At 42.7% G+C, this 25,790-nt stretch overlaps 2 protein-coding genes and 1 long non-coding RNA gene across 12 annotated transcripts in view; 2 read left to right on the plus strand and 1 right to left on the minus strand.

The window, feature by feature from the left end:
* Positions 1–25,790, minus strand: part of TRUB2 (TruB pseudouridine synthase family member 2) — a 316,494-nt gene that overhangs the window by 232,715 nt on the left and 57,989 nt on the right. The window lies entirely within an intron of this gene.
* The window catches only part of LOC148129450 (uncharacterized), a 118,414-nt gene that overhangs the window by 43,660 nt on the left and 48,964 nt on the right, over positions 1–25,790 (plus strand). The window lies entirely within an intron of this gene.
* FPGS (folylpolyglutamate synthase) overlaps positions 1–25,790 on the plus strand; it is a 30,572-nt gene that overhangs the window by 3,194 nt on the left and 1,588 nt on the right. For 2 of the 10 annotated variants that reach the window (XM_087944067.1, XM_087944066.1), the window contains exons 2-15: positions 9,279–9,407; positions 10,073–10,129; positions 11,304–11,368; positions 12,596–12,710; positions 14,203–14,280; positions 15,341–15,402; positions 16,447–16,549; positions 17,443–17,520; positions 20,418–20,565; positions 20,741–20,842; positions 22,680–22,830; positions 23,703–23,778; positions 23,912–23,978; positions 24,678–25,768. In XM_087944067.1, the coding sequence (XP_087800193.1) occupies positions 9,279–9,407; positions 10,073–10,129; positions 11,304–11,368; positions 12,596–12,710; positions 14,203–14,280; positions 15,341–15,402; positions 16,447–16,549; positions 17,443–17,520; positions 20,418–20,565; positions 20,741–20,842; positions 22,680–22,830; positions 23,703–23,778; positions 23,912–23,978; positions 24,678–25,105 (1,659 nt within the window). In that variant the 3' untranslated portion in view covers positions 25,106–25,768. Of the gene's footprint in view, positions 1–2,194; positions 2,468–8,825; positions 9,097–9,278; positions 9,408–10,072; positions 10,130–11,303; positions 11,369–12,595; positions 12,711–14,202; positions 14,281–15,340; positions 15,403–16,446; positions 16,550–17,442; positions 17,521–20,417; positions 20,566–20,740; positions 20,843–22,679; positions 22,831–23,702; positions 23,779–23,911; positions 23,979–24,677; positions 25,769–25,790 lie in introns of those variants that run through there. The other 8 variants (XR_015745420.1, XR_015745418.1, XM_087944068.1 and 5 more) reach the window with 8 other exon arrangements.

Here is a 25,790-nt window from a genome sequence, read left to right on the forward strand (position 1 = left end):
AACGGATAAGGGAGCAACGTAGGTTATGAGGGAGAAAAAGGCCCTGATTCCCTTCATTAGCTGCAGCTGGGAAAACAGGATTTTAAAAGGGCGTTTGGGCACAGCACCTTTCTGGAAGCAAAGGGTGCATTATCTTTGTTTGTCAAGTCTTATCTGGGTTCTGGCATCCTCCCAACCGTGTGTGTTTCGTTATCTTTTGAGTTCTGCAATTCCTTATCCTGCCCTGTCTCGTTAATTGCTGCAGCGTGGTTTGTGTTATTTATAATTTAGATCTACTTTTGGTTCGGATTGAATTTCTTCCTTTTAAAAACTGTTCTTGGGAAAGTTTTTTCTCCAGCCAATGATAACTGGACATTGGGGGGCCAAGTTGGAGGAATTAAAGGGACTTTACCTACTTTTGGGACTTTGTTGCTTTTGTGCCATGCCCCTTTGGGTCATCACAGTCCCCTCTAAAGACAGCGCTTCCCATCCTTTCAGTGACTGGCGGTTTTCCGGCTACCCTGAACAGTTCTAGTCCTGCCTTAGGCATGAAAGCCATGTTAGAGTTTGCAGCAATCCAACCAGCACCCACGTAAATAATTCAGCAGGATTAATTTGTAGAAGAAACCTCTTTATATACAATAATAGAAAGCATGATGCGCGTATACAATACCCATGCAGCTCTTGCAAGAAGCAGAAGCAACCAGAACTCGGAATCACAGCTGCTCTATATTTCTACAGCTCAGTTACCCTAAGCCACACCTAGGCTCCGAGCTGTCTGGCGTGGCTCACAACAGGTGCTGTTTCTTAGTCACCAAACAGTTCCCATCGGCTGACTTCTTGTTATGGCTATCCTCGCTCATAATTTCTTATATACTGACAAGCCAGCTAAGTGACTTGGACCCAGTCAGATGGTTGGGGGACTTTGGGCCAGTCCGTCTCCTCAACCCACCTCTCATGGGGTTATTGTGGTGAAAATAGGAGGAGAAAGGTGTGTTTATGTTCCCCTCTTTCAATTGTTTGTATAAATAATAAAGACAGGATACAAATAGATAAAAATAAAAAGCCTATCAGAGCTGGCCTGTGTTCCAAGGGATTTCTTGCAACAGCTTTTATTTTATTTTATGTTTATCAAATTGAAAGACTTCCCATCCCTGGAGCATTTAAAATTCCTGCCTGTAGAAATATTTAGCCATTTCTCTCCCCCACCCCCAGAAAGTTGTCCTTGGCTTACCCCGCCATCCCTGTTTTCCTTTCTTCCAAAATGTTGACATCTTTGTAAATCTTTTAATCTCTTTCATCTTGCATCACTGTGCATTCCTATTCCGCATTCCAAGTTCTCCCACATGTTGTTACCGTCTTCTCCTCCTCCTCCTTTTTCCTCTTTTTCCTTCTTTTCTTTCTCCTTCTCCTTTCCCCTTCTCTTCCTCTCCTCCTCTTCTTTTTTTCCTCCCCTTCCTCTTCCTCCTCTCCTCCTCCTCCTTCTTTTTCCTCTTTCTCCTCCTTTTCCTTTTTCTCCTCTCCCTTTCTCCTCTTCCTCCTTCTCCTTTTTCCTCCCCTTCCTCCTCCTTCTCCTCCCCTTTCTCCTTCTCCTTTTTCTCCTCCTCTTCTTCATTTTCTTCCCCTTCCTCCTCCTCCTCTCCTCCTCCTTCTCCTTTTTCCTCTTTCTCCTCCTTTTCCTTATCCTTCTCCTCTCCCTTTCTCCTCTTCCTCCTTCTCCTTTTTCCTCCCCTTCCCCTTCCTCCTCCTCCTCCTCTTCTCCTTCTCTTCCTCCCCTTTCTCCTTCTCCTTTTTCTCCTCTTCTACGTTTTCCTCCCCTTCCTCCTCCTCCTCTCCTCCTCCTCCTTCTCCTCCTCTTCTTCGTTTTCTTCCCCTTCCTCCTCCTCCTCTCCTCCTCCTTCTCCCCCTTTCTCTTTCTCCTCCTTTTCCTTTTCCTCCCCTTTCTCCTCCTCCTCTCCTCCTCCTTCTTCTCTTCCTTCTTTTTCCTCTTCCTCTCCCTTTCTCCTCTTCCTCCTTCTCCTCCTTTTTCCTCCTTCCCTTCCTCCTCCTCTTCTCTTCCTCCTCCTCCCCTTTCTCCTTCTCCTCCTCCTCCTCCTCTTCTTCGTTTTCCTCCCCTTCCTCCTCCTCTCCTCCTCCTTCTCCCCCTTTCTCTTTCTCCTCCTTTTCTTTTTCCTCCCTTTCCTCCTCCTCCTCCTCCTTCCCCCTTTTGCAATTGAGGAACTTTTAGCATGAAATGCTAAAAGGCGGGAGAAGTTCGATCCTTCTCCCGCCTCCGCCTGTCCAACCTAGTAAGCTGTTTTTCCAGGAAATCAGACCCAATCACATGTGAAAAATCTACAACCTCCCTCGTGTACGCTTCTACATGTGTGCAAGAGAGCGGGCTGATTTCTGAAGGCTTTTTTTTTTTTCTTTGCAAAGAATCCTTCCCCTTCGGGGCTCCCGGTGGTTATTTTTAATTTTTCTTTAGTAGACAAGCAGCAAAATGGAGGTGAGATGCATTCCGTTATTTACGTCCGAGTGAGTTTGGCAAATTTGTGAATGGCTTTCTCCCCTGCAGGAGAATTCAGTCGGTTTTTGAACTTTCCTCCGTTGTCAAAGTCCGCATTCCATAAAATATTTGGTTGGTTTTTTTCCCCACCCCCAGAGGCAATAAGAAAACCCAAAGGCATTTTTTTCCTTCCTTTTCCTAAAGTTTGCATACTTCCAGTCTCTTCCTTGGCTTTGTAGTTTGGGGAGACATGTGGGATAAAGGATGTGTGTTGTTTACAATCCATGGTTGCCTTGAATATTTGGGGTTTTTAAGTGAGGGACTCACTGGGCAGCAATTGTGCAACCCTGGATCCAAAATGTTAAAATTAAATATTAATATTTAGCAGGAAAGAACTGGGAAATATGTGCATGGATGCAGCACTGCAGAATCCAGCCTCACTACAACTTTGCTCCCAAAATACACAGTAGAAGAGAAGAGAAGAGAAGAGAAGAGAAGAGAAGAGAGAGAGAGTTTAATATAGGAAGAGAAGAGAAGAGAGGATAATATAGGAATAGAATAGAATAGAATTCTTTGTTGGCCAAGTGTGATTGGACACACAAGGAATTTGTCTTGGTGCAAATGCTGTCAGTATACATAAAAGAAAAGATACATTTGTCAAGACAAGAATCATCAGATACAACACTTAATGATAGTCATAGGGTACAGTAAGCAATCAAATCATACTAGGAAACAGTCAATAAAAATCGTAAGGCTACAAGCAACAAAGTTACAGTCACACAGTCACAAGTGGGAAGAGATGGGTGAAAGGAAAGATGGGAAGATTGATAGTAATAGTAATGCAGACTTAGTAAATAAGTTGACAGTGTTGAGGGAATTATTTGTTTAGCAGAGTGATGGCATTTGGGAAAAAACTCCTTGTGTCTAGTTGTTCTGGTGTGCAGAGCTCTATAGCGTCATTTTGAGGGAAGGGGTTGAAGCAGTTTATGTCCGGGATGTGAGGGGCCTGTAGATACTTTCACAGCCCTCTTTTTGACTCGTGCAGGATACAGGTCCCCCATGGAAGGCAAGGTTGGTAGCCATTGTTTTTTCTGCAGTCCTAATTACTCGAGTCTGTTTTCTGTCTTGTTGGGTTGCAGAACCAAACCAGTATAGTAACCCATGTGCATTGTGAATGGAAGTGTCTCCTTTTTTTTTAGAAACGGATTGTCCTGTTGCACGCTCATTCACGCCCCTGGCTTATTTTTAGCTCAAGCCCATCCCTCAAGTCCTGTCTGTTTAAGTCTCTGGTTTGCCCAAAGTCTGCAAGGGCCAGCTGGCTGGAGTAGTAAATTATTATTATTTTTTCCTTCATCTGCATTTGCGTTCTGCCAGCCGTAAGACGTTTGCAAAAAGAATATTTTGTCGAAGTGAGATTCGGTTATTGTCTTCCTGTGTGTTTGGGGAGGGGTTGTGGTTGTGACTTTGAGATGCAAAAACATCCATTTCCTCCTCCTTTGTGTACAGATAGTCCTCCGACTTACCACAGTTCATTTAGTGACTGTTCAAAGTTACGATGGCACTGAAAAAAGTTACTTACGGCTGTTTTTCACCCTTACGCCTGTTTCCACTATCACATGGTCAAAATTCAGAAGCTTGGCATCTGACTTGTATTTATGATGGTTGTAGAGTCACGTGATTCCCCTTCCAACATGCAGTGGAAGAGCCAGAATCACTTAACATGTTGCCTAAAATGTTATACCTGTTTCAAACAATTCCGTTAAAGTTAGAGAAAAAGGACTTTGAAGATATTAACAAAAGGATGTTCAAATATATGTGGCAAGGGAAGAAAACACGAATTAATGTTAAAATGCTACAGGATGCTAGAATTAGAGGAGGATTTGGATTACCTAATTGGGAGATATACTATCAGGCCACGGCTTTAACATGGATGAAAGAATGGATATTGAGGAATAAAAGGTTATTAACGTTGGAAGGACATGATTTACAAATGGGCTGGCATGCATTTTTGTAGTACAAGAGAGGTAAAATATATGATGCTTTCAAAGGAATATGGTCAGGGATGCATTGTTACGTGTATGAGACACATGATTGAAATGGAATGGATTTATTGTATGTAAAAATAAAAAACTTTTATTAAAAAAAAACAGCAGTGGGAGAGCCAGAATCACTTAACAACCGTGTTACTAACTTAACAACTGCAATAATTCACTTAACTGCGGCAAGAAAAGTTGTAAAATGAAGCAAATCTCCCTTAACCAATGTCTTGCTTATAACAATGTAAATTTGGGGCTCAGTTGTCGTAAGTTGAGAACTACCTGTGTTCTATTTGGCAGAGTGTGATAGACACACAAGGAATTTGTCTCCAGTCTATAAGGTCTTGGTCTACATGCAAAGCAACAGAATAATAATCATCATCATATCAAAGTAATAACAATCAAGCAAAGTCCATGGGGAAGAGAGCCTGTGATGACCTGGGACGTGGCACAAAGGCAACACAGTCAGATAATCAGTAGGAGTCCCTTTATTAGCTGCAACTTTGCCCCCAATGTCCTGGTTATCTTCTGGCTAGAGAAAAACTCTCCCAGGAACAGCTTTTGGCTGCAGAGAATCAAGTCCAAAACGTGGTCAACAAAAACTGTAACTATAAGTCCAATCAAGGCAAAATGAGGTAATGAGTCTGGCAGGGCAAGAGAAGGAATTCCAGACATGAAGGAACGGCAGTAATTCAACTCAGTTGAGAGAATACCAGGAACACAGATAACCAAAGTCAACACAAGATAAACTCATGTTTGTTCCCAGCAGATGCCGCTCTCAGCTTGCATTTCTTTTAAACTTTCTTCCCAGGTGTGACTAATGAAAAGAATCAGGGCCCGTTCCTCCCCCGTAAGCCATGCAACCCACGTTGCTCTTTTCTCCGTTCCTCGTGCCTGGGTCTTCCTCTGAACTCCCTCTCCCTTGTTCTACCTCTGCCCAGCCAGACTTTGCCCTTCCCCAGTTTCCTCCACAGCCAACGGTCGTCTTCCTCCTCGGATTCAGACTCTGACAGGGGCATGACAGAGCCATTCACTTAATAATAGCCAAGAGTCATCAATCATGTTCTCCACTTAGAGATTTGCAGGGCAGATTTTGGTAGCTTAGTTATAATCTTTGCAAGATAAGAGTGGCATGCGCTTTCGGTTCCCAACTGCTGAGCTGTACTTTCAAATTTCTCTTCCCACTCCCCTTCTGTTCATGACAACTCTAAAACAAGCATAGAAATGTGTTACTAACTTAATACCTGAGATGATTCATATAGCAACCGTTGCAAGAACGGTCGTAATATGGGGCAACATTCCCTCAGCCAATGTTTTCGCTTAAGCCACAGAAATTTGAGGGTGAATTGGGTCCACAAATTGAGGACTAGTATCTTTGAAAGCCCAAACCACTCCCCAAACACCTGCGTTCCTGGTTCAGCCCGGCCCCCCGGCTGAAAATCAATACGAATCCTTGTCTGCGCTTGCAAAAAAAAATGACGTTGAAAAGCAAAGCACGAAGGGGACTCAGATTAGTTCTCGATACGGGTCTGAACAGGCAGATCCGGTTCCAGAAGGGAAAAAAAATAAGTAGGTAGCCAATCCATCTGGATTTTCAGTCTCGGTTGTGCCAATCAGTCCTGGCTTGTTGCTTTCGAAAGGACATTTTGTACACAGTGTGTGGTGCGCACGTCGATCTCTTCCAGCTGTTTGTGCACATTCAGTGCCCAGGTGGGTGCGAAAGACACTGCATGGAGGCAGTTGAAGGTTTCAGGCATGGTATATAGGGTGTCCTTAGGTGACCCAGCTCTGCTTTCAAAAGCCAGCCAAATTTTATCAACACTTTTGTCAATATTTTCCTGGCCCTTTGTTAGATTCTGGATTATGATTGCTTCCAAGCATAAACTTTCTTTTTTGTACCAACAAAGTTCCTAAAAATATTTTTTCATTCCCTCTGTGGTGGAGAAAGGAATCCGGTGTTACCGGGAAAAATTGCACCTTGATGGTTTGTGCAAAGATAGATAGATAGATAGATAGATAGATAGATAGATAGATAGATAGATAGATATAGAGATAGATGGATGATAGATAGATAGATAGATGATAGATAGATAAATAGATAGATAGATAGATAGATAGATAGATAGATAGATAGATAATAGATAGATAGATAGATAGATAGATAGATAGATAGATAGATATAGAGATAGATAGATAGATGGATGATAGATAGATAGGCAGGCAGGCAGGCAGGCAGATATACATATAAAAATAATTTTTTATTTTTATTTTTTACAACAAAATTATCATTGTGTGAACAGTGTGGTCCTGTAGTGCCTTACATTTTGACACAAATATGACAATCTTCCTCTTATGTAATATAGTTGACAATCTTTTAACATTTGATATTAACACATATAACTTGTTAATTGATCCACCTTCATTATTCAATATTACAAGGTATTATTTTTGTGTCAATCTCTATATTCTTAACCTCATTCCTTTTACTACCAGTTAATATATTAATCGTATTCGCCCTGTTTACAAAACTTACAGTTGAAATCACAATTCACAAATGTATATTAAATTATAATTTTCCATTATTTATTCCCTTTTTAATTTCTAAATATACCACTATTATATTAAAAAATCCCCTTTCTAATTACATTTGATACAAGTGCACTAGTAGTCACCATATTTACATTTGGCAAAGTATGCAGTTCTAATAATAGTTATTTTTATTAAATTAAATAGCCTTTCATTATGTTATGTTTCACAATATTATTTTTGTGTCAGTCAAATCCCATATGTCATTTCTTTACCTACAATAACATGTTAACGTCCTTATTTATTACATATAACAGTTATATATCCTCACTAGTACTACACGTTTCTATAAGATCATACTCTTCTTTTCTTTTTATCCATCATCTCCACAGTTTAGTCTCTGACCCATAAAGCTTTTGTGGTACCGGAAAGGGTAGATGCAACCCAGAAGGACTGTAGAAATAATTTCAAAAAAAAAACCAGATTGTTTAGCACTGAGCCACCTCGTTCAAGGAGAAGGTGGGAGGAATTTGAGTCTACGCTGCATAATAAAGGTACTTGGACTCAGTCACGTTATCAAATTTTATTGTTTTATTCCAAGGTTTTCCCTTCTTGGCTTTCAATTTTAGGGCGTGTATGTGAGGTTGTAACCTTTCCTCGGCTGATTTCTCTTTGAGAAGTGCAGATTCTTAGTCTGGACAGCTGTGAGGTCTTTTCTGCTGTGAGTTGCAAGTGCTTTCACAAAAGTGCGATGCTCCACAGATTGTGTATTATTCCTGAGGTTCAGTTCCTGTGTGTCAGTCAGGAAATTCTCATTTTAGCTCCCCTGTGTGGTAAGAGTACTTTGAGGAAACCTCGCCTTCTGTTCCTCCCTCCCTTCATCTTTTTCCTTCCTTCCTTCCTTCCTTCCTTCCTTCCTTCCTTCCATCCATCCATCCATCCATCCATCCATCCATCCATCCATCCATCGCTTTACCCTTCCTTCAACTTTCCCTTCCCTCCTTCCATCCACCCATCCCTTTCCTCCTTCCTTCCTTCCTCTCAACTTTTCCCCTCCCTCCTTCCATCCATCCATCCCTTCCCACTCCCTTCCTCTTCCTTCCTTCCTTCCTTCCTTCCTTCCTTCCTTCCTTCCTTCTTCCTTCCTTCTTTTCTTTCTTTCTTTCTTCTCTTCATCCATCCATCCATCCATCCACCCATCCATCAATCTTTTTTCCTTCCTTCCTTCCTTCCTTCCTTCCTTCCTTCCTTCCTTCCTTCCTTCCTTCCTTCCCTCCCTCCCTCCCTCCCTCCCTCCCTCCCTCCCTCAGTGCAGTAAAAGTACTCAAGATTAAGAAAAAATAGTATATGGAAAATAAGGGAGAAGAAAAATCAGACTTATAAACTTCCACCCTTCTTTCCATCAATTAATTGCCATCTTACGCTTTCTCCTTCCTCTTTCACCCCTTCTAATCCCTAAATCACCCCTTCACTCATTCTCGTTCCACAAAACGCCCACATAAAGTTTCTAGTTTTTCACCACACAAGTCTTCATATTTTCCTCCTGACCCAACTGGTTAGCATCGCTATTTCCACGAGCCCTGTCAATTTTGCAACCCAATCTACTCCTCTGAGTATTTCACGATTCTCCCATCTTTGTCCGTACCCTATAGTTCCCACCTGCATTTTGACTTCTCCACCTTTTCAGCTCAACATCCGTCAAACCCAATCCAAATAAATTTAAAAGGTTCATCCCATTGCGTTTCCTGGGCACGCGAAGTCCAGTGCCTTTTATCTGAGATGTTTGTTGAGGGTTGTGTTTGCTCAGAGCGGGAAATGAATGCTAGCTCTTTCACCCTCTGGGGTTACAACATTCATAGAGACAGGATGACGGATGGACTCCGGATAGTAATGTCCAGCAGGGCTGGATCGCGGGTGCCCCGCATGTTAGCCATGGAAGCACCGAAAATTTGCAAGGAAGGATCTTGCAATACACAGGATTTTTCTCCCACCGCTTCGGCTTCTTCTGAAAAAAGTGGCATGTTAAAAACAAAATTGGAATCCCAGGGCAGCTTCTTCCTATTTCAGGTGTCCTTTTTGGGGTTGGAGGGCGTTGATTCTTATTTCAGGTGTCTTTTGGGATGGAGGGGGCTGGAGGGAAACTGAGAGATTCTCAAGAGGAGCTTGGGAGTCAGAATTTGGACTAGCTGAGTCCAAATTTCTCCAGTGGAAGGACCAAAAAACTCACATCCACCTGCTTGCAATTCCAGGATGCGATTCGGACTCTGAACACTCTGCAGACCAATGCCAGCTACCTGGAACAGGTGAAGCGAGAACGGGGAGACCCCGAGCTGCAATTGCAAGCGATGGCTGGGTTCTTGGAACGGACTGGCTTGAAGGTAAATGAGGTTTTTTTTTCCCCGTAAAGTTTTTTTTTAATTTTAAATAAATATACATCAGTATTATTACATGGACAGTGTGGCGTCTGGGTAGCATTCATTGTGACACAAAAATAATATTAGTACAAATGAAAGTTACTACATGAATCAAACTTACGTGATTCTAATATACGTATTTGTTATCAGCACATAATCCTTCATTCTTCAGTTATTTAGGATTTTGTACATCCTTCTAATAATGCCTAATAACACCCTTTTTCAATATCTGGTCATCACCTGTACCTCTCACTTTAAATGTGTTATGCAAAAATATTTATAACAATTTCTTTATTCTAATTCTTAGTACAGCCAAACTTATTATTTTTTTAAGGAATCCTTTCTATCCATCGTCACTCATTCTCTTAGAACTTTCACTTCTTCTCTTTTTAACTTGCCTCCCGTATTTCTCTCTTGGGTCCTTATCTTAAATCATTCGTTTTTTGAATTTGAGGCAGGGGCTTCCTTCATTCATGGGGTGGGGAAATATTTGGGAATCCCATTTTTGTGGGTCTTGTGCTTTTGGGGCGGGGGGCGGATGAGTGGAGGCAGGGTGCAGTCTACCCATCCTGGATTCCTCGTACAGGGTCACAATGCCAAAAGCAAAAACTGACCAGAGTTTTGTCCAGCAGGTTGAAGACCTGGATCAACTCAACGTCATTCATGTCACTGGGACAAAGGGCAAGGTGAGGTGGGAGGTCTTCAGGGGTTGAAGACTTTTTAAAATTTTATCAGCGATGAGTAACAACAAACATGACATCTGTGATAATCCCATACGGGATTGTGGACATTCCTGTGTTTCAAATAAATAAAACAAGGGAAGGAGAAAAGGGAGGGAGGGAAAGAAGAAGGGGAGGGAGAGGAAGGAAGAGAAGCAAGGGAGAAGCAAGGAAGGAGGAGAGGAAGGAAGGAAAGGAGGAGAGGAAAAGGACAAAGGAAAGAAGGAGAGGAAGAAGAAGGAAGGAAAGTGAAGGAAAGGAAAGGAGGAGAAGGGAAAGAAGGGAGGAGAGGAAGGAAGGAAAGGAGGGAGGAAAGGGCAAAGGAAGAAAGAGGGAGGAAGGAAGGAAGGGAAGGAGGAAAGGAAAGAAGGAGAAGGAAAGGAAAGGAAGGAAAAAGGAAGGAGGAGGAGGAAGGAAGGAAAGGAGTGGGAGAAGGAAGGAAAGTGAAGGGAAAGGAAGGAAGGAGAAGAGAAAGGAAGGAAAGGAGGAGAGGAAAAGGACAAAGGAAAGAAGGAGAGGGAGAAGGAAGAGAGGAAGGAAAGTGAAGGGAAAGGAAGGAAGGAGAAAAAGGAAGGAAAGAGGACAAGAATAAAGGAAGGAAGGAAGGAGAAGGGAAAGGAAGGAAGAAGGAATGGGAAAAGGAAGAGGGAGAAGCAAGGAAGGAAGGGAAGGAGAGGGGAAAAAGGAAAGGGAAAGGAAGGAGAATTCAGTTCTTACAGTTATTAAATCTGGAACGTAGGGAAATAACATTGCTCTGATCCAGTGACCCATTTTTACCATTAGAAGACATTTGCGAAACTGATCGAGAATAATTCTCAAATCCATTCCTTGACACCAAAGTTTGCACATTCACGTAAATATCTGGAAGGGACAACATCTGGCAGAGAACCATAGAGAAGATGGTTGGGGGTAGACCACGAAACTATTTTTAAAATTAATTCGGGGTATGAAGTGAAGGGGTCGGCAACCTACAGCCCCTCATGGGCCTTTTCAAGCCCTTTGGCCCAATTTTCAAAATTCTTGTTTGCAACTGATTCAGGAGAAAACAGGTTGGACCAGATGATGGGCGGCCTGAGCTCCTTCCTTCCTGGCTTGAGTGGGGGCTGATATTTCCCCCCTCCCCTTTTTTTTAACCCATTAGGGTTCAGCATGCGCCTTCACGGAACGGATTCTGCGGAACTACAATTTAAAGACCGGTTTTTACAGGTAAATGTCTTTGTGGGCTGTTTGGGGCTTAGATTATCTTCTGTTCCAGCTGGAAAATTAGCTAGAATGAGTGTATTGGGACTATCTTTGCTTTCTTTTGCCAAAGTCATTCTCCTTATATTTGCAGACCTTTGCTCTTCTCCTTCCACTCCTCCTCCTCTTCTTCTCCTCCTCTTCCTCCTGTCCACCTTCCCCCTCCTCCTGCTTCTCCTCCTCCTTCTTCTTCTTCCTCCTCCTCTTCTCCTCCTCCTTCTCCTTCCCTTTCTCCTCCTCCTTCCTCCTCCTCCTCTCCTCCTCCTCCTTCTTCTCCTTCTCCTTCCCCTTCTCCTTCTTCTTCCTCCTCCTCCTCTTCTCCTCCTCCTCCTCCTCTTCTTCTCTTCCTTCCCCTCCTCCTTCTCCTTTCCCCTCCTCCTTCCTCCTCCTCTCCCTCTTCTTTTTCTCCTCCTCAATCACCTCCTCCTTCTCCTCTTCTTCTCCTTCCTCTTCTACTTCCTCGTCTTTTCTCCTCCTCTTCCTCAACCACCAGTACCTCTTCTTCTTTCCTTTCCTTTCTTTCTTTCTTTCTTTCTTTCTTTCTTTCTTTCTTTCTTTCTTTCTTTCTTTCTTTCTTTCTTTCTTTCTTTCTTTCTCCTTCCCCTATTCCTCCTCCTTTTGTCTTATTTTTGTTTCACTTGTTTGTTCACTTTTAAAAACCTCCATCAATTGTCCAGCTGATGCAAACATAAAAAGCCACTTCTAATATTATAGCCGAAAAGAAAACACCATTTTGCACAGTTGTTGCAGTTATGTCTCTGGAAACTTTTTTCCGGTTTCCTGGCACTCTTGAATTTTTTTCCCCCAAGCTGGTGAATGAGGGTGCCTGGCCAAGCAGGCCTTTGGTCTCAGCTGGCACAATCTCTCTTAAAAAAAAAAAGGGAATAAAATGCAAGCAGAGGACTACGCACTTAAAAAGCTCTGCTTCCTTTTAAAAATCAAAGTCCAAACCGCATGAATTGGACCTTGAATTGTTATTAATCCTCATTTGATTTCTAGCAGGTAAACAGAATTCCGTCTATTGTAAAATCCTGCTTTCGAAACTGGCTGAGTGGTGATTGGCGGAGTTTTCCTAACTTTATTACATTTGACAAATATCTTCACCGGTCTAGGATTTCCGTGTTCGATCCTGGCGTGGTGGCCGTTCATAATTTGATCTAAGTAATCCTGGCTGTCTGGTTTCTTTCCCCCAAGTTCACCCCATCTGGTTCAAGTCCGCGAGAGGATTCGCATTAACGGCCAGCCCATCAGCCAAGAGCTGTTTAGCAAATATTTCTGGCAGGTGTACAACCGATTGGAGGAGACTAAGGTATGCTTTGGCGTCACCTGGTGTGGAGCCCTCTCTTAAGAAACGCATGGGCATAGATGGCCCGTGATGAGATGGTAGGGTTGGGACGAAGAAATTGGAAGGAAGAGACAGGCAAAATGCTCCCTCCCATTTTTTCAGCCTTGAGCTTTCTGGCTTGGTGGATAAAAAGAAATATCACCATCTCCATGCTTAGAAATGAGAAGCTCAACTATTTGTAAGACTTTAGGATAGGCACATTCCAGAAATCAAAAGAGGTTCATTTAGACCGAACCTATTACCATCGAGAAGGAGATTTAGGGTATTAAGAACAAGGACGACCAGATTTAAGAACAGTTTTTATCCAAGTGCAGTTTTGAGTTTGAATGCAGGGTCATAAGATTTTTGTGGAATTAAATGGCTGAGAGTAATGGGGTATTTACATTTTTAAATTGCATAGAGATGATTGTATGGTTGGTTGTGTTTAGTTTAATTTTTTTCTTTTTAGTGGTGTTTGTCCAGTTTTTACTTTGTGGAAGAGCACCTCATTTCGATTGCACCCGCTTGCGAGTGTAATGACAAATAAATTCTTATGTCTTATGTCTAGACCGAACCTAGATTTTTATTTATTTTTAATACATTTTATTGAATAAACATTAACAACATTTGAACACAGTGTGACTTTCTTTACCATTATTTTGGCCATACAAGCTATAGTGTAGAGATACACATACGGTTAATTTCCTTTTCCCCTTATGTTATTAATATAGTGCTAGCTGCATATTATTTCTACTTACATTTATATACAATTATATACATATTTACAACCATCTTTTAGATAATACATCCGTATCATCTCGTATTTGTCCATTTTATTCCATTCTCTTTGATTTACAAAACTTTTAACTTTCATTCCTATAAAGCGTCAACCCTTTCTTTCTTTTTTCCTTGACTCCAGCCATTGATACATTTTACTCCAGACTTCACAATACTCCTGTCTCACCCTTATCCTTGATTTCTAAAGTTAGTCTGTCCATCTCTGCACAGACTAATATTTTCCTTATTATTTCACTTTCTGTAGGGGTATCTTTATTCTTCCAGTTTGGGGCATACACCAATCTCACAGCTGTTATTATATGTAACATTAAATATATTGTTCCTTTACTGTATTTCTTATTAATAATTCCCAGTAAGAATGTTTCTGGTCTGAACTCTACTTTCGGGTTAACCATCTCTTCTATCCGAACCTTTATTTTCCACCAGTATTTTTTTGCTTTTATACATTTCCACCACATGTGATAATAGGTCCCTATCTCTAGGTTACATTTTCAACAATGCGGTGATATACTTTTAGTCATTTTGGCCAATCTAGTTGGAGGAAGACGCCATCTGTAAAACATTTTATATTGGGACAGAACCTAGATTTTGATAGTGACCAGTGGAATGTGGGTTTGAGACCTTAATTGTCCATTGCTCAGATTCGGATCCTCCTAAACCCCTTTGTTGATCTTCTCAGGACTCCCATCACGCTTCCATGCCTGCCTACTTCCGGTTCCTTACAATCATGGCTTTCCATGTCTTCCTGCAGGAGAAGGTACGTTGGACCTCAAAGGTACCTTTTATGAAATTGGGAAAGATAGACGTGTTTGGGTAAGATAGGTGTTGTGGTTCGCTGGCAGCAGGTGTGGACAGCTGAGGTCTCGGAGTGTGAGGACTCAGATGAGGGGCCTGCATGTGGGGCAGGGATGGGGCCAGGACCATCAGGGAGTGGAAGGCTGCCTTTGGAGATTGTGGAGGCTGGCAGCAGTGAGGAAGAGGCCCCCGAGGAGCCTGTGTCCAGCTTGCATGCGCGCAGGGTTGCTTGAAGGAAAGAGCAGCTGCAGCAGCACGGGTGACTCGGGAGTAAGGCTGCAAAGTGATGGCCCCTCCCTTAAGAGATAAAAGCCAGCTGAGAAACCAGAGTTCTTTGCAGGAAGCAAAGAAGTTCTTGCCCTTCAAGCCTTGTGGATGTTCGGAGTATCTTGGTTGATGTTTGGAGACTCTTTGTGTTTGAAATATTTCTTAGTAACTTTATCTAGTGTTCTTGGCAGCCTTGCACAACCTTGGCAAGGCTCGTTCTTATCAGAGACAATTAGTTTTAATAGCCTTTTAACCGTGAAGGAATGGAATTCGTTAAAGAATCATTAAAAGGTTTTGCTGTTACCTCTGTTTCGTGTTTGTTTCCTTGGAACAAGGTTTGGGTCAGAACAATAGGCGATTGTCCAGATGTTGATGATCTGCAGAGTCCAACATCTGGAGATTCGCAGAGAATCCACACTGGACAACCTCAACCCCAAATTGAATTGAACCCAAACTCGATGCTTCTGTGTAGTTCTCTTGATAGAGACACAGTTTGGATGGTCCAAACTTTAGAAGATCTAAAAATAGAGAAGTCAACTCTATAAAATCTCTCTTGTGGCTCTGTCTGAACGGACCCTGGTTGGGTTTTAAATAAATTAGCTCATTCTTGAAGACCAAAATATGACTGTGCAATGCCCATATCCGCAGTCAGCCAGGCAAACCCATCCATGGAGGGTGGCTAGGATCTACGATCTGGAAGACCAAAACCCTCTTGGGTCAATGAGACCATGAGCTATTTTCTATCTTCTTCCCAGGTTGACTTGGCGGTTATAGAAGTCGGCATTGGGGGCGCCTACGATTGCACAAACATTGTCAGGTAAGGGGGTCGAACTCCTGGGTACTTCATCACTACCCCTCAAATGGGTTCTTCAGAAACGGTTGTGTTTGGTGGACATCTGTTCTTCTCTTGATGGCCTTCAAGAGTCTCGCTTTCCTTTCTCGGAGAGTGAAAGTATTAGTACCACTTTATAATGCCTTAGTAAGGCCACACCTGGAATAGTGCATCCAGTTTGGGTCACCACATTACAGAAAAGATGTTGAGACTTTGGAACAAGTGCAGAGAAGAGCAACTAAGAGGATCAAAGGCCTGCAGACTAAAACATATGAAGAACGGCTGCAGGATTTGGGTTTGGCTAATCTAAAGAAAAGAAGGACTAGGAGTGACATAATAGCGGCATTCCAGTATTTGAGGGGCTGCCCAAAGAGGAGAGGGTCAACTTTTATTCTCCAAAGCACCAGAAGGCCAGACAAGAAACAACCGATGGAAACTAATCAAGGAGAGAAGCAACCTGGAATTGAGGAATTTCCTAACAGTGAGGACAATTAACCTGTAGAACAGTTTGATTTCAATTAAATCTCGAGCCAAACTTCCAAAACTTCAAAAGGATTTATTGGGAGTTACCATGTCCGGCACTGCCTGGGTGTAGCTGACTCTGAGGCACGTCATTCATTGTCACCCTCGACCCTGGTTTCCCCCCCACTTCTCTGGGTGTATCCTAATTCATATTCTCCAACGGGACACATCCATAGCCCAGAGTCATCAATCATACACTCCAGTTAGATTTTTGCACGGCAGAAACTTCAGTCACCTAGTTGTTACTATCTTTGAAAAACTATTTATGGGATGCACTTTCGATTTCCAAGCAAACCCCTTTCTCCCTCTCCCTTCCTGGAGACCATAGAAATATTTTATGAGTTGACAGCGCGTGCTCCATCACTCGAGGTTTTTAAGAAAAACCCTTTGTCTGAAATGAGTATAGGATCTCCTGCTTGAGCTGGACTAGATGATCTCCAAAATCCAGCTCTATTTTGATCGTTCGATTGATTGGTCTTCTTCTCCTTGTCTTTGTCTTCTTGGTAGGAAACCAATAGTCTGTGGGGTCTCCTCCTTGGGCATAGACCATACCAGCATCTTGGGAGACACCATTGAGAAGATAGCTTGGCAGAAAGGCGGCATCTTCAAGGTAGATCTTTGGAGGGATCTTCTCCCTCCGCCTTCATGTTATTAAGATGGATGTCGGCAGCTTGATGAGAAACCTTGGAGACCCCTTGGCTCTCCAGAAAGAAAATCCTTCTAAATTTAAATAAGCAGTTTTGACCCCGGCTTCATTTCTTTTAAGAACTAAAAGCTTCCTGTACATCATTTGCAAGTTTTGTGTTCATGGTGGACCGCAAACTGCTTTTTGCAATAATACACAAGTAGTCCTTGGAGTGGCGCGGTGGCCTAGAGACGGGGAGCTCTCGCCTCACAAATCGGGAGGCTGTGAGTTCAATCCCAGGTAGAGGCAGATATTTCTCTCTCTGGGCACGATGAGAATATCTCTGCTGAAACAAAACTCCACCCTGGCAACAGGTAGGGCATCCGGCCAGTAAACACTCAGCTCCGTTCAGTGGCCCAGACTCCACCGCACAAGGGATTATGGGATAGTTAAAAGGTGTTGATGATGATGATGATGATGATACAAGTAGTCCTTGACTTACAACAGTTCATTTAGTGACTGAAGTTACAACGGCACTGAAAAAAGTGACTTTTGACTGTTTTTCACACTTACGGCTGGAGGAAGTGGATAGCAATAGCCCTTAGATTATATACCGCTTCCCAGCCCTCTCTAAAGTGGTTTACAGAGTCAGCCTCTTGCCACCCCGCTCCGCAACCATCTGGGTCCTCATTTTATCCACCTCGGAAGGATGGAAGGCTGAGGTCAACCTTGAGCCTCGTGAGAATTGAACTGCCGGCAGCCAATAGTCAGCAGAAGTAGCTGTCAGAGTTCCAGAAAAACCCAACATTTTTGCAAGTCTCGCTTGGCGTTAAGAAAGCACTTATAATATTATCTGAATGTCCTGATCTGCCTTTTAGCCCAGTGTGCCAGCGTTCACGGTTCCGCAGCCGGAAAGACCGTTAGAAGTCCTGAAACAAAGAGCTGAAGAATGCCAGGTAAGATTTCCTTGAAACACCCCCCAATTTTCTTCTAGAAGATTTTCGTGGAAGACCGAGCCCTGAAGTAGCTGGTGGTAGTGGAAGCTACACAATGGACAACTTAACACACAAAGTTAGACAGTCCAGAGCTGGGTTTTTGGGTTTTTTTGGTAAATTTTATTGGTTTTTAAAAACAAACATAAACAAACAAAACATAAAAACATCAAACTTTCTTCCATAGGTATACAAACAGTGTGCCGGTTGGTTTACAAATTATTTTGTGCATCCATTTCATAGTCTTCAATTACAGTTACATTACATAAAAGCTCATATTATCAAATCAAAAATTAAATACCCTAGTATCATTATTAATCAATCATTTGACTGTAGTTTTATTCATTCATATTTTACGAGATAACCATAATTTACTTAGTTTATTTTATAACCATTCATATTATCCTCCCAAATCTATTTTAAAAACATTTTGTAGATATAATACAAAAAGAAGTACATCTTTATATATTTATTATTTTCTAAAAATCTACATATTTCATGACTGTATTTTATTATCTAACCATTGATAGAAAAGGTCCCAAATTTTATAAAGTTGTTCATCCTCTTGTTCTCTAATTTCAAATGTCAATCTACTCATTTCAGCACATTCCAATATTTTCTTAATGATTTCCTCCTATGATGGTATTTTCTCATTTTTCCAGTTTTTAGCAAATACAATCCTAGCCGCTGTTAATACATCTACAGTCAGGTATTTCAAATCTTTGCTATATGTTTCAGATAAAATTCCCAATAAAAATATCTCTGGTTTCAAATCTATATGTTTTTTGTCATTTTTTCCAACCACATGTGGATTTTAGTCCAATATTTTTTAGCGTCCGCACAAGTCCACCACACATGGTAATATGAGCCAGGTGTCTGATGACATTTCCAACATTTTTCGGATTTATTCTTGAACATTCTTGCTATTCTTGTCGGGGGGAAAATGCCACCTGTAAAACATCTTATACAAATTTTCTTTATAAGCTGTTGACATTGTCATTTTATAATTTTGAGACCACAATTTTTGCCATTTCTCTAAATCAATCCCATATCCAAAGTTCTTCCCCCAAGCAATCATAGCTTCTTTAACTTGTTCTTTAATTTCTAATAAATATCCATACAGTTTTTTAATCACCTTTTCATCAGTACCTGTCAAAATCTTATCTAAATCAGTCAATTTATCATAGAAACCTTCTGTTTTAAAATCTTTATCATACCTTGAATATATTTGCGCATATGAAAACCAATTCATCTTTATACCTTGTTCCTCTAGTTTTTGCATAGATTTAAGTTCACCCTTTCCATTCAATATTTCCCCATATCTAACTGTTTGTTCCTTTTTATATATTATAGGATAAGAAAATGTGAAGGTAATGATAGAGGGAGAATTGACAGACTCTATCAATATAAGAAAAGGAACAAGACAAGGGTGCCCACTATCACCTTTGCTATTCGTGTTAACTTTGGAAGTGTTAAACAGAAATATTAGAGATGAAAAGAGTATAAAAGGAATGAAAATTAAAAAGCTGCAAGCTTTTGCGGATGATTTGGTTTTTATCTTAGAAGGAAGACCCTTTAGAAACAGCACCAAAATTATTGGAAAAGATAGAGGCATATGGCAAAGTGGCTGGTTTGAAAATAAACAAAGATAAGACAAAGATTTTGACACAGAATATGTTATCAAGACAAAAGGAAGAATTGGCAGATCTATTGAAAATTCAAGTCACGAATAAAATCAAGTATTTGAGTCCAGAGCTGTTTTTTTTAAATTGTTAAAATTGTTTATTGAACAAAAACATTAAAAACAACGAACATGATGAAATCATCCTGACAAACCTATTTGTCATACATATCTATTGTGGATAACATATAATACAAATTTACACAATATATGCATTTATACATTACAGCAATTTTCCATATTTCTAATCTATCTTAACATCCTTATCTTATTTTAATTTTAATGTCCGTCCTTTTTTCCCCACCATTGGTAAAACTTGTCCCATATTTTATAGTATTCAGTCTCATCCTTATTTTTTATTTCCAACATTAGTTAATCCATTTCGGTGCATATCCGTCTCTTATTAATTATCTTGGTTTCATCAGGAATTTCCTTAACTCTCTACTTTTGAGTATAAACTAATCTTGCTGCTGTGGTCAGGCGTATTATTACAGATACATTAGTTCCTTACTGTATCTCTCTAGAGCTGTTGAATCTACTTTCCCAGGACTTCGATCTTCCATGTAGATCAGGGGTCTCCCTGAAGACTTGTGGACTTCAACTCCCAGAATATCCCAACCAGCACACAGCACGTTCTGGGAGCTGAAGTCCACAAGTCTTGGCCAAAATTGGAGACCTCTGATGTAAATGACATTTAAGACAAGCTAATGAAGACACACACACGCAAATAATTGCCTTTCTGCAGAAGACAAGAAACAATGGATGGAAACTAACCAAGGAGAGAAACAACCTAGAACTCTAGAGAAATTTCCTGACAGTGAGGACAATTAACCAGTGGAACTGCTTGCCAGCAGAAGTTGTGAATGCTCCAACACTGGACATTTTTAAAAAAGATGTTGGATAACCATTTGTCTGAAGAGGTGTGGGATCTTCTGCTTGAGCAAGGGTTGGACTAGAAGGCCCCTTCCAACTCTTACTCTGCCATGGCGGTGCAGTGGTTAGAATGCAGTACTGCAGCCTTAATTCTGCTTACTGCCAGGAGTTCAGTCCCGACCGTCTTCAAGGTTGAGCTGGAAGGGACCTTGGAGGTCTTCTAGTCCAGCCCCTGGGTTTCAGGCTGCCGGCGGAGCTTTTATTCTACGGAGCAAAATCATTCTCGGGTCTCCTTTCTCTTCTGCAGTGCCCGCTTTTTCTCTGCCCTGACCTGGATGCCTTTGAAGACGACAACAAGCTCCTTCAACTCGGCTTAGCTGGTGACCATCAACGGTCCAACGCTGCTTTAGCCCTCCAGCTGTCCCACACGTGGCTGGGCCGTTGTGGGTATCTGGGTAAGGGAAGACGCCTCCCGCCAACCCTTCCCGATCATCATCCCAATTTCTCGAAGTTGAGCTGGAGTTGGGTGGAGAAGGTTGATGCCCCACAGATCCAAAGCGTCCGTAGCATCACCTTGAATAGAGGAAGGAGGTTCCCTGATTTATTTAGATTTATAGTTCACTTTTCCAGATACCGGTGAGCGGAAGGACTTGTGGCGAACTTCTGAAGCTCCATCAAAGAGGGCGCCCTGCTTGGCTCCTGCTTTTAAGCCAGACCAGCCCATGGTACAAGGTATGGGGCCTTCTCATGATGTATCATCTCCTTCTTAGCTACCTTATGTTTCTTATTATCTGTCTTCTCCTTCTCTATCTTCTCTTTCTTGTTATATATTTCCTCCTCCTCCTCTATCTGCTCCTTCTTGTCTATATGTTTCTTATTAACTGTCTTCTCCTCCTTATCTGTCTCCTTTCTTGTTGCCTTCCTCCTCCTCTTCCATCTTCTCTTCCTTGTTATATACTTCCTCCTCCTCCTCTTCTATCTTATCTATATTTCTTATTATCTGTCTTTTCTTCCTTATTTGTCTTCTCTTTCTTATTACCTATTTCCTCCTCCTCTTCCTCCATCTTCTCTTCCTTGTTATATGCTTCCTCTTCCTCCTCTTCTTATCTACCTTATGTTTTTTATTCTGTCTTCTCTTTCTTGTTACCTATTTCCTCCTCCTCCATCTTCTCTTTTTTGTTATCTACTTCCTCCTCTTCTTATCTACATTACGTTTCTCCTTATCTGTGAGGTATGTTTCCTCCTCCTCCTCCTCCTCCTCCTTCTCTTCCTTATTATATACTTCCTCCTCCTCCTCCTCCTCTTCTTCTATCTTCTTATCTACCTTATGTTTCTTATTATCTGTCTTCTCTTTCTTGTTACCTACTTCCTCCTCCTCCATTTTCTCTTCCTTGTTATATACTTCTTCTTCCTCCTCCTCTTCTTCTAACTTCTTCTTATCTACCTTATGTTTCTTATTATCTGTCTTCTCTTTCTTGTTACCTACTTCCTCCTCCTCCATCTTCTCTTCCTTGTTATATACTTCTTTTTCTGCCTCCTCTTCTTATCTGCCTTACGTTTCTTATCATCTGTCTTCTCTTTCTCTTTCTTATTATCTATCTCCTCCTCTTCCCATCCATCCATCTATCTGTCCACCCCAGTGCTGCCTCCTGACCTATTTCCGGCCCCTCCCTCCCCGTCCTTGACATCAATTCAGCCCAGGCTGAAGGACCATTTCCTGGTGAAACAAAGGAACAGTGTTGAGTCTTCTTTGGGCTCGGTCCCACCAAGGACATCGGTTGAGGGATGCGGAGTGGCACGGGAAGTAGCAACGGAAGGATTCAATCATGCCACTTAAAGTCATGGGGTGGGGGAGAGACTTGTGACAGTTTGGCCTCTCCAAAAACTTTTAATAAAGGGTTTTTTGAATAGCTTGCTCAATGCTGTGTCATCAAGGGTTTGGGTCAGCTTAAAGCGTGAAGAGAAGATAAGATTGGATAGAATAGAATTAGAATTAGAATAGAAAAGAATAAGAAAAGAAATAGAATAAGAAAAGAAATAGGAAAGAAACAGAAAAATAGTAAAGAAATAGAAATAGAAAGGAATAGAATAGAGTTGGAAGGGGCCTTGGAGGTCATCTCATCCAGCCCCCTGCTTAAGCAGGAGATCCTACAGCATTTCAGATAAGTGACTATCTAGTTTCTTCTTAAAAAATCCCAGTGATAGAGCGATCATGATTTCTGAAGGCAAGCTCTTTCACTGGTTAATTGTCCTCCCCGTTAGGAAGTTCCTCCTTAATTCCTGTGTTGCGTGAGGCCAGCACTTTGAGAACCATCATTCACAGCTTAGCGTGATGTTGGTTAACCACACATGGCTTTGCAGGAGGCAAAGAACCAACCCAAAAAGACTTTCGATATTTCTTTCCTTTTTAAGCCAAAGAAAACCCCTCTCTTTTACCAGATCCTGGCCACCTCTCTTCTCTGATTCCCTCCAGAAGCATGAGGGCTAGAAACTTAGTTCCTGGTCAGGAAGCTGCAGAGTTCTCAACAGTCAGCAGGGCAGCGTGGCTGAGTTTTGCTTTGCTTCCCAGGCCTGCAAGCAGCCGTGTGGCTCGGACGTAACCAAGTGCTCCACCACGGCCCGGTGACGTGGTACATCGATGGGGCCCACACCACGAGCAGCATACAGGCCTGCGTCCGCTGGTTTCACCAAGCGGCTCTGAACGAAGACAAACCTACAGAGTAAGCTGGGACGGTGTGGGTGCGTTGGTGTGAAACCTCTGTTCGGAAGCTGGCTTTGAGGAGAGAAGAGAGCCAAAACTCCTCCGCCACGGAAATACCTTTGCAAAACGGATCGGGGATCCTATATTGTTGCATTTCTGGACTGTGGTTTTGTATTGCAGTAGGACTGGAAATCCCCTTTTTATGGTGAAAAGGGAAAGAGAAGGAGGGAAGGAAGGAAGGAGAGGAGAGGGGAGGGAAGGAGGGAGGGAAAGAGAGGGAAGGAAGAAGTTGGGAAAGGAAGGAAAGAGGAAAGGAAGGAGGAAGGGGGAAGGAAGGAAGGAAGAAAGGAGGAAAAGATGGAGGGAAGGGAGGAAAGGAAAGGAAATGGAGGGGAAGGAAGGAGTTAAGGAAGAAGGGAGAGAAGGAAAGGAAGGAAGGAAGGAAGGAAGGAAGGATTTAAGGAAGGAGGAAGGAAGAAAAGGGAGGGAAGGAAGGAGTTGAAGGAAGAGAAAAGGGAAGGAATGAATTGGGAAAGGAAGGAAAGGTAAGGAAGGAAAGGGAAGGAAGGGAGGAGGAAAGATGGAGGGAAGGGAGGAGGAAAGAAAATGGAGGGAAGGAAGGAGTTAAGGAAGAAGGGAGAGAAGGAAGGAAGGGAGGGAAGGGAAGGAAGGATTTAAGGAAGGAAGGAAGAAGAAAAGGGAGGGGGATGGAAGGAGTTGAAGGGAAAGAGGGAAGGAAGGAATTGGGAAAGGAAGGAAAAAGAGGTAAGGAAGGAAAGGGAGGGAGGGAGAGAAGGAAGGAGTTGGGAAAGGAAGGAAGAAGCTAAGGAAGGAAGGAAGAAATGCAGAGAAGGGCTGATAAAGTAACCATTCCTTTCCCTGCGTTTCCAGCGGTTCCGAAGTCCGAGTGTTGCTGTTCAACGTGACGGGAGACCGGGATACGGCGGCTTTGCTGAAACTTTTGCTGGTGAGCGATTTTTCTCCTTCCCACAGCCTCCCCTTCCCTCCAGGTTACAAGCGGTTCCTTAAGGATAGCACCCGAAATGGGACAACGGTGCTAAAACCTGATTGACTCCCCCTTCCCCGTTTCTGTGTTGCAGCCCTGCCATTTCGACTACGCCGTTTTCTGTCCCAACTACACCGAGGTGTCGACGCTGGGAAACGCAGGTCGGTGTTGAGGGGAAGGGGTGGTGGTGGTTTTAACTCCATGACTGCCTTTTTTAAAATAAAATTTATAAGTATAAACAGTTCATCTTCCATTTAACGGTGTGTCGTCCTGAGTACAAATATCTTGTGCAACAATAATCAAAATGCCTACAACATTCGTTGCATTATGTTTGCAGCGTGACTACTACTGTGACATAACCCAGGAGCAAATCACAGCACACACAGAGGCTTTGTCTTTTAACAGTGGTTTATATACCAGACTGCTATATACATATAGACACGTGGTAGGCACATACCAGGCAAGTAATCAGTCTTCGTTATTCTGCACGGAGAACTACAATGGAGATAGAACACAAGGAGAGAGAGATACGTCCTCTCATGGCCTCCCTTATGTTGACAGCTTCTTAAAGGGGCAATAACCCTGCTGACCTATCATCAGTCTTAAAGCAGCAATAACCCTGCTGACTCATCCTCATTGCATCAGCATTTACAACAGCTGGTCAGCTATTAATACCTTAAAGTTTTCCATTGTTCGCTTATTATTAATAAATATCTCTTACACTATAACAAGAACATGTTTCTTTTGAAGTCCATGGCCTTCCTGATGTTGTTTGCAAAATACTCGGGCTTGGAGACGTGAGGAGGGGGCCTCGTTCTGACTTCTTGCCTTCCTTGTTTGTTTTTGCAACTCTTCTGCAGATCAGCAGAATTTCAACGTCACCTTGGAGAACGTCCTGACCCGTTGCCTGCAGAACCAGAACTACTGGAACCGGCTGATGGAGGCCAAGTTGACCCAGGACCCTTGGTTCCCTGTCTTGCCCGAGGTGGGGGGCTGGCTGAAGCAGCCCTCGCTTCACAGCTCCCCCATCTTCGCGGCCTCCTCCACCCGCCCGCTCAACTCCAACTCCTTGGTTTTCCCTTGCATCTCGCATGCTTTGCAGTGGATCAGTCAAGGCCGGGACCCAAACTTGCCAGCCCTGGCGCCCCAGGGACTCCACCCGCACCCCGTGGCCAGCAGCGGGGCTGTTCTGCTTAAGGAAGCCGTGGCCATCCGTGTCCTCGTGACGGGCAGTCTGCATCTGGTCGGGGGCGTCTTGAAGTTGCTGGACCCCACCCTTTCTCAGTAGGCCCGTGGGAACTCCACCTTCTGCCGAGGTCGGAATGGGCAGTGGAAACCTTGATGTCCCGCTCCTATCCGTGGTGTGGCACCATGAGGCACATCCAGCCATGCGATTCCCAGGAGGTCCAGGTTGAATTCTCAATCAAAGTGAGTTGATCTCCAGAGAACTCTTGTTGGTGGCATCTGCCTGATGGTTGAACGTTGATGGTTGAACCACTTGAGGTCCAGCTATTCTACAAGCTTGAAGACATGGTCCTTCTTCTCATAACCAAGTGAGGACCTCATTGTGGTGTCATCCATCTCCTCCTCCTCCTCATAACCAAGTGAGGACATCCTTGTGGAATCAACCATCTCCTCCTTCTCATAACCAAGTGAGGACATCCTTGTGAGGTCAACCATCTCCCCCTCCTCCTCATAACCAAGTGAGGACATCCTTTTGGGATCAACCATCTCCTTCTTCTCATAACCAAGTGAGGACATCCTTGTGAGGTCAACCATCTCCTCCTCCTTCTCATAACCAAGTTGAGGACATCCTTGTGAGGTCAACCATCTCCTCCTCCTTCTCATAACCAAGTGAGGAGATCCTTGTGAGGTCAACCATCTCCTTCTTCTCATAACCAAGTGAGGACATCCTTGTGAGGTCCACCATCTCCTTCTTCTTATAACCAAGTGAGGAGATCCTTGTGAGGTCA

This window comes from Notechis scutatus, chromosome 15 (assembly GCF_049901735.1).
Source record: "Notechis scutatus isolate UNSWTSFEM ecotype Mainland chromosome 15, rNotScu1.2, whole genome shotgun sequence".
NCBI classification, from domain to species: domain Eukaryota; kingdom Metazoa; phylum Chordata; class Lepidosauria; order Squamata; family Elapidae; genus Notechis; species Notechis scutatus.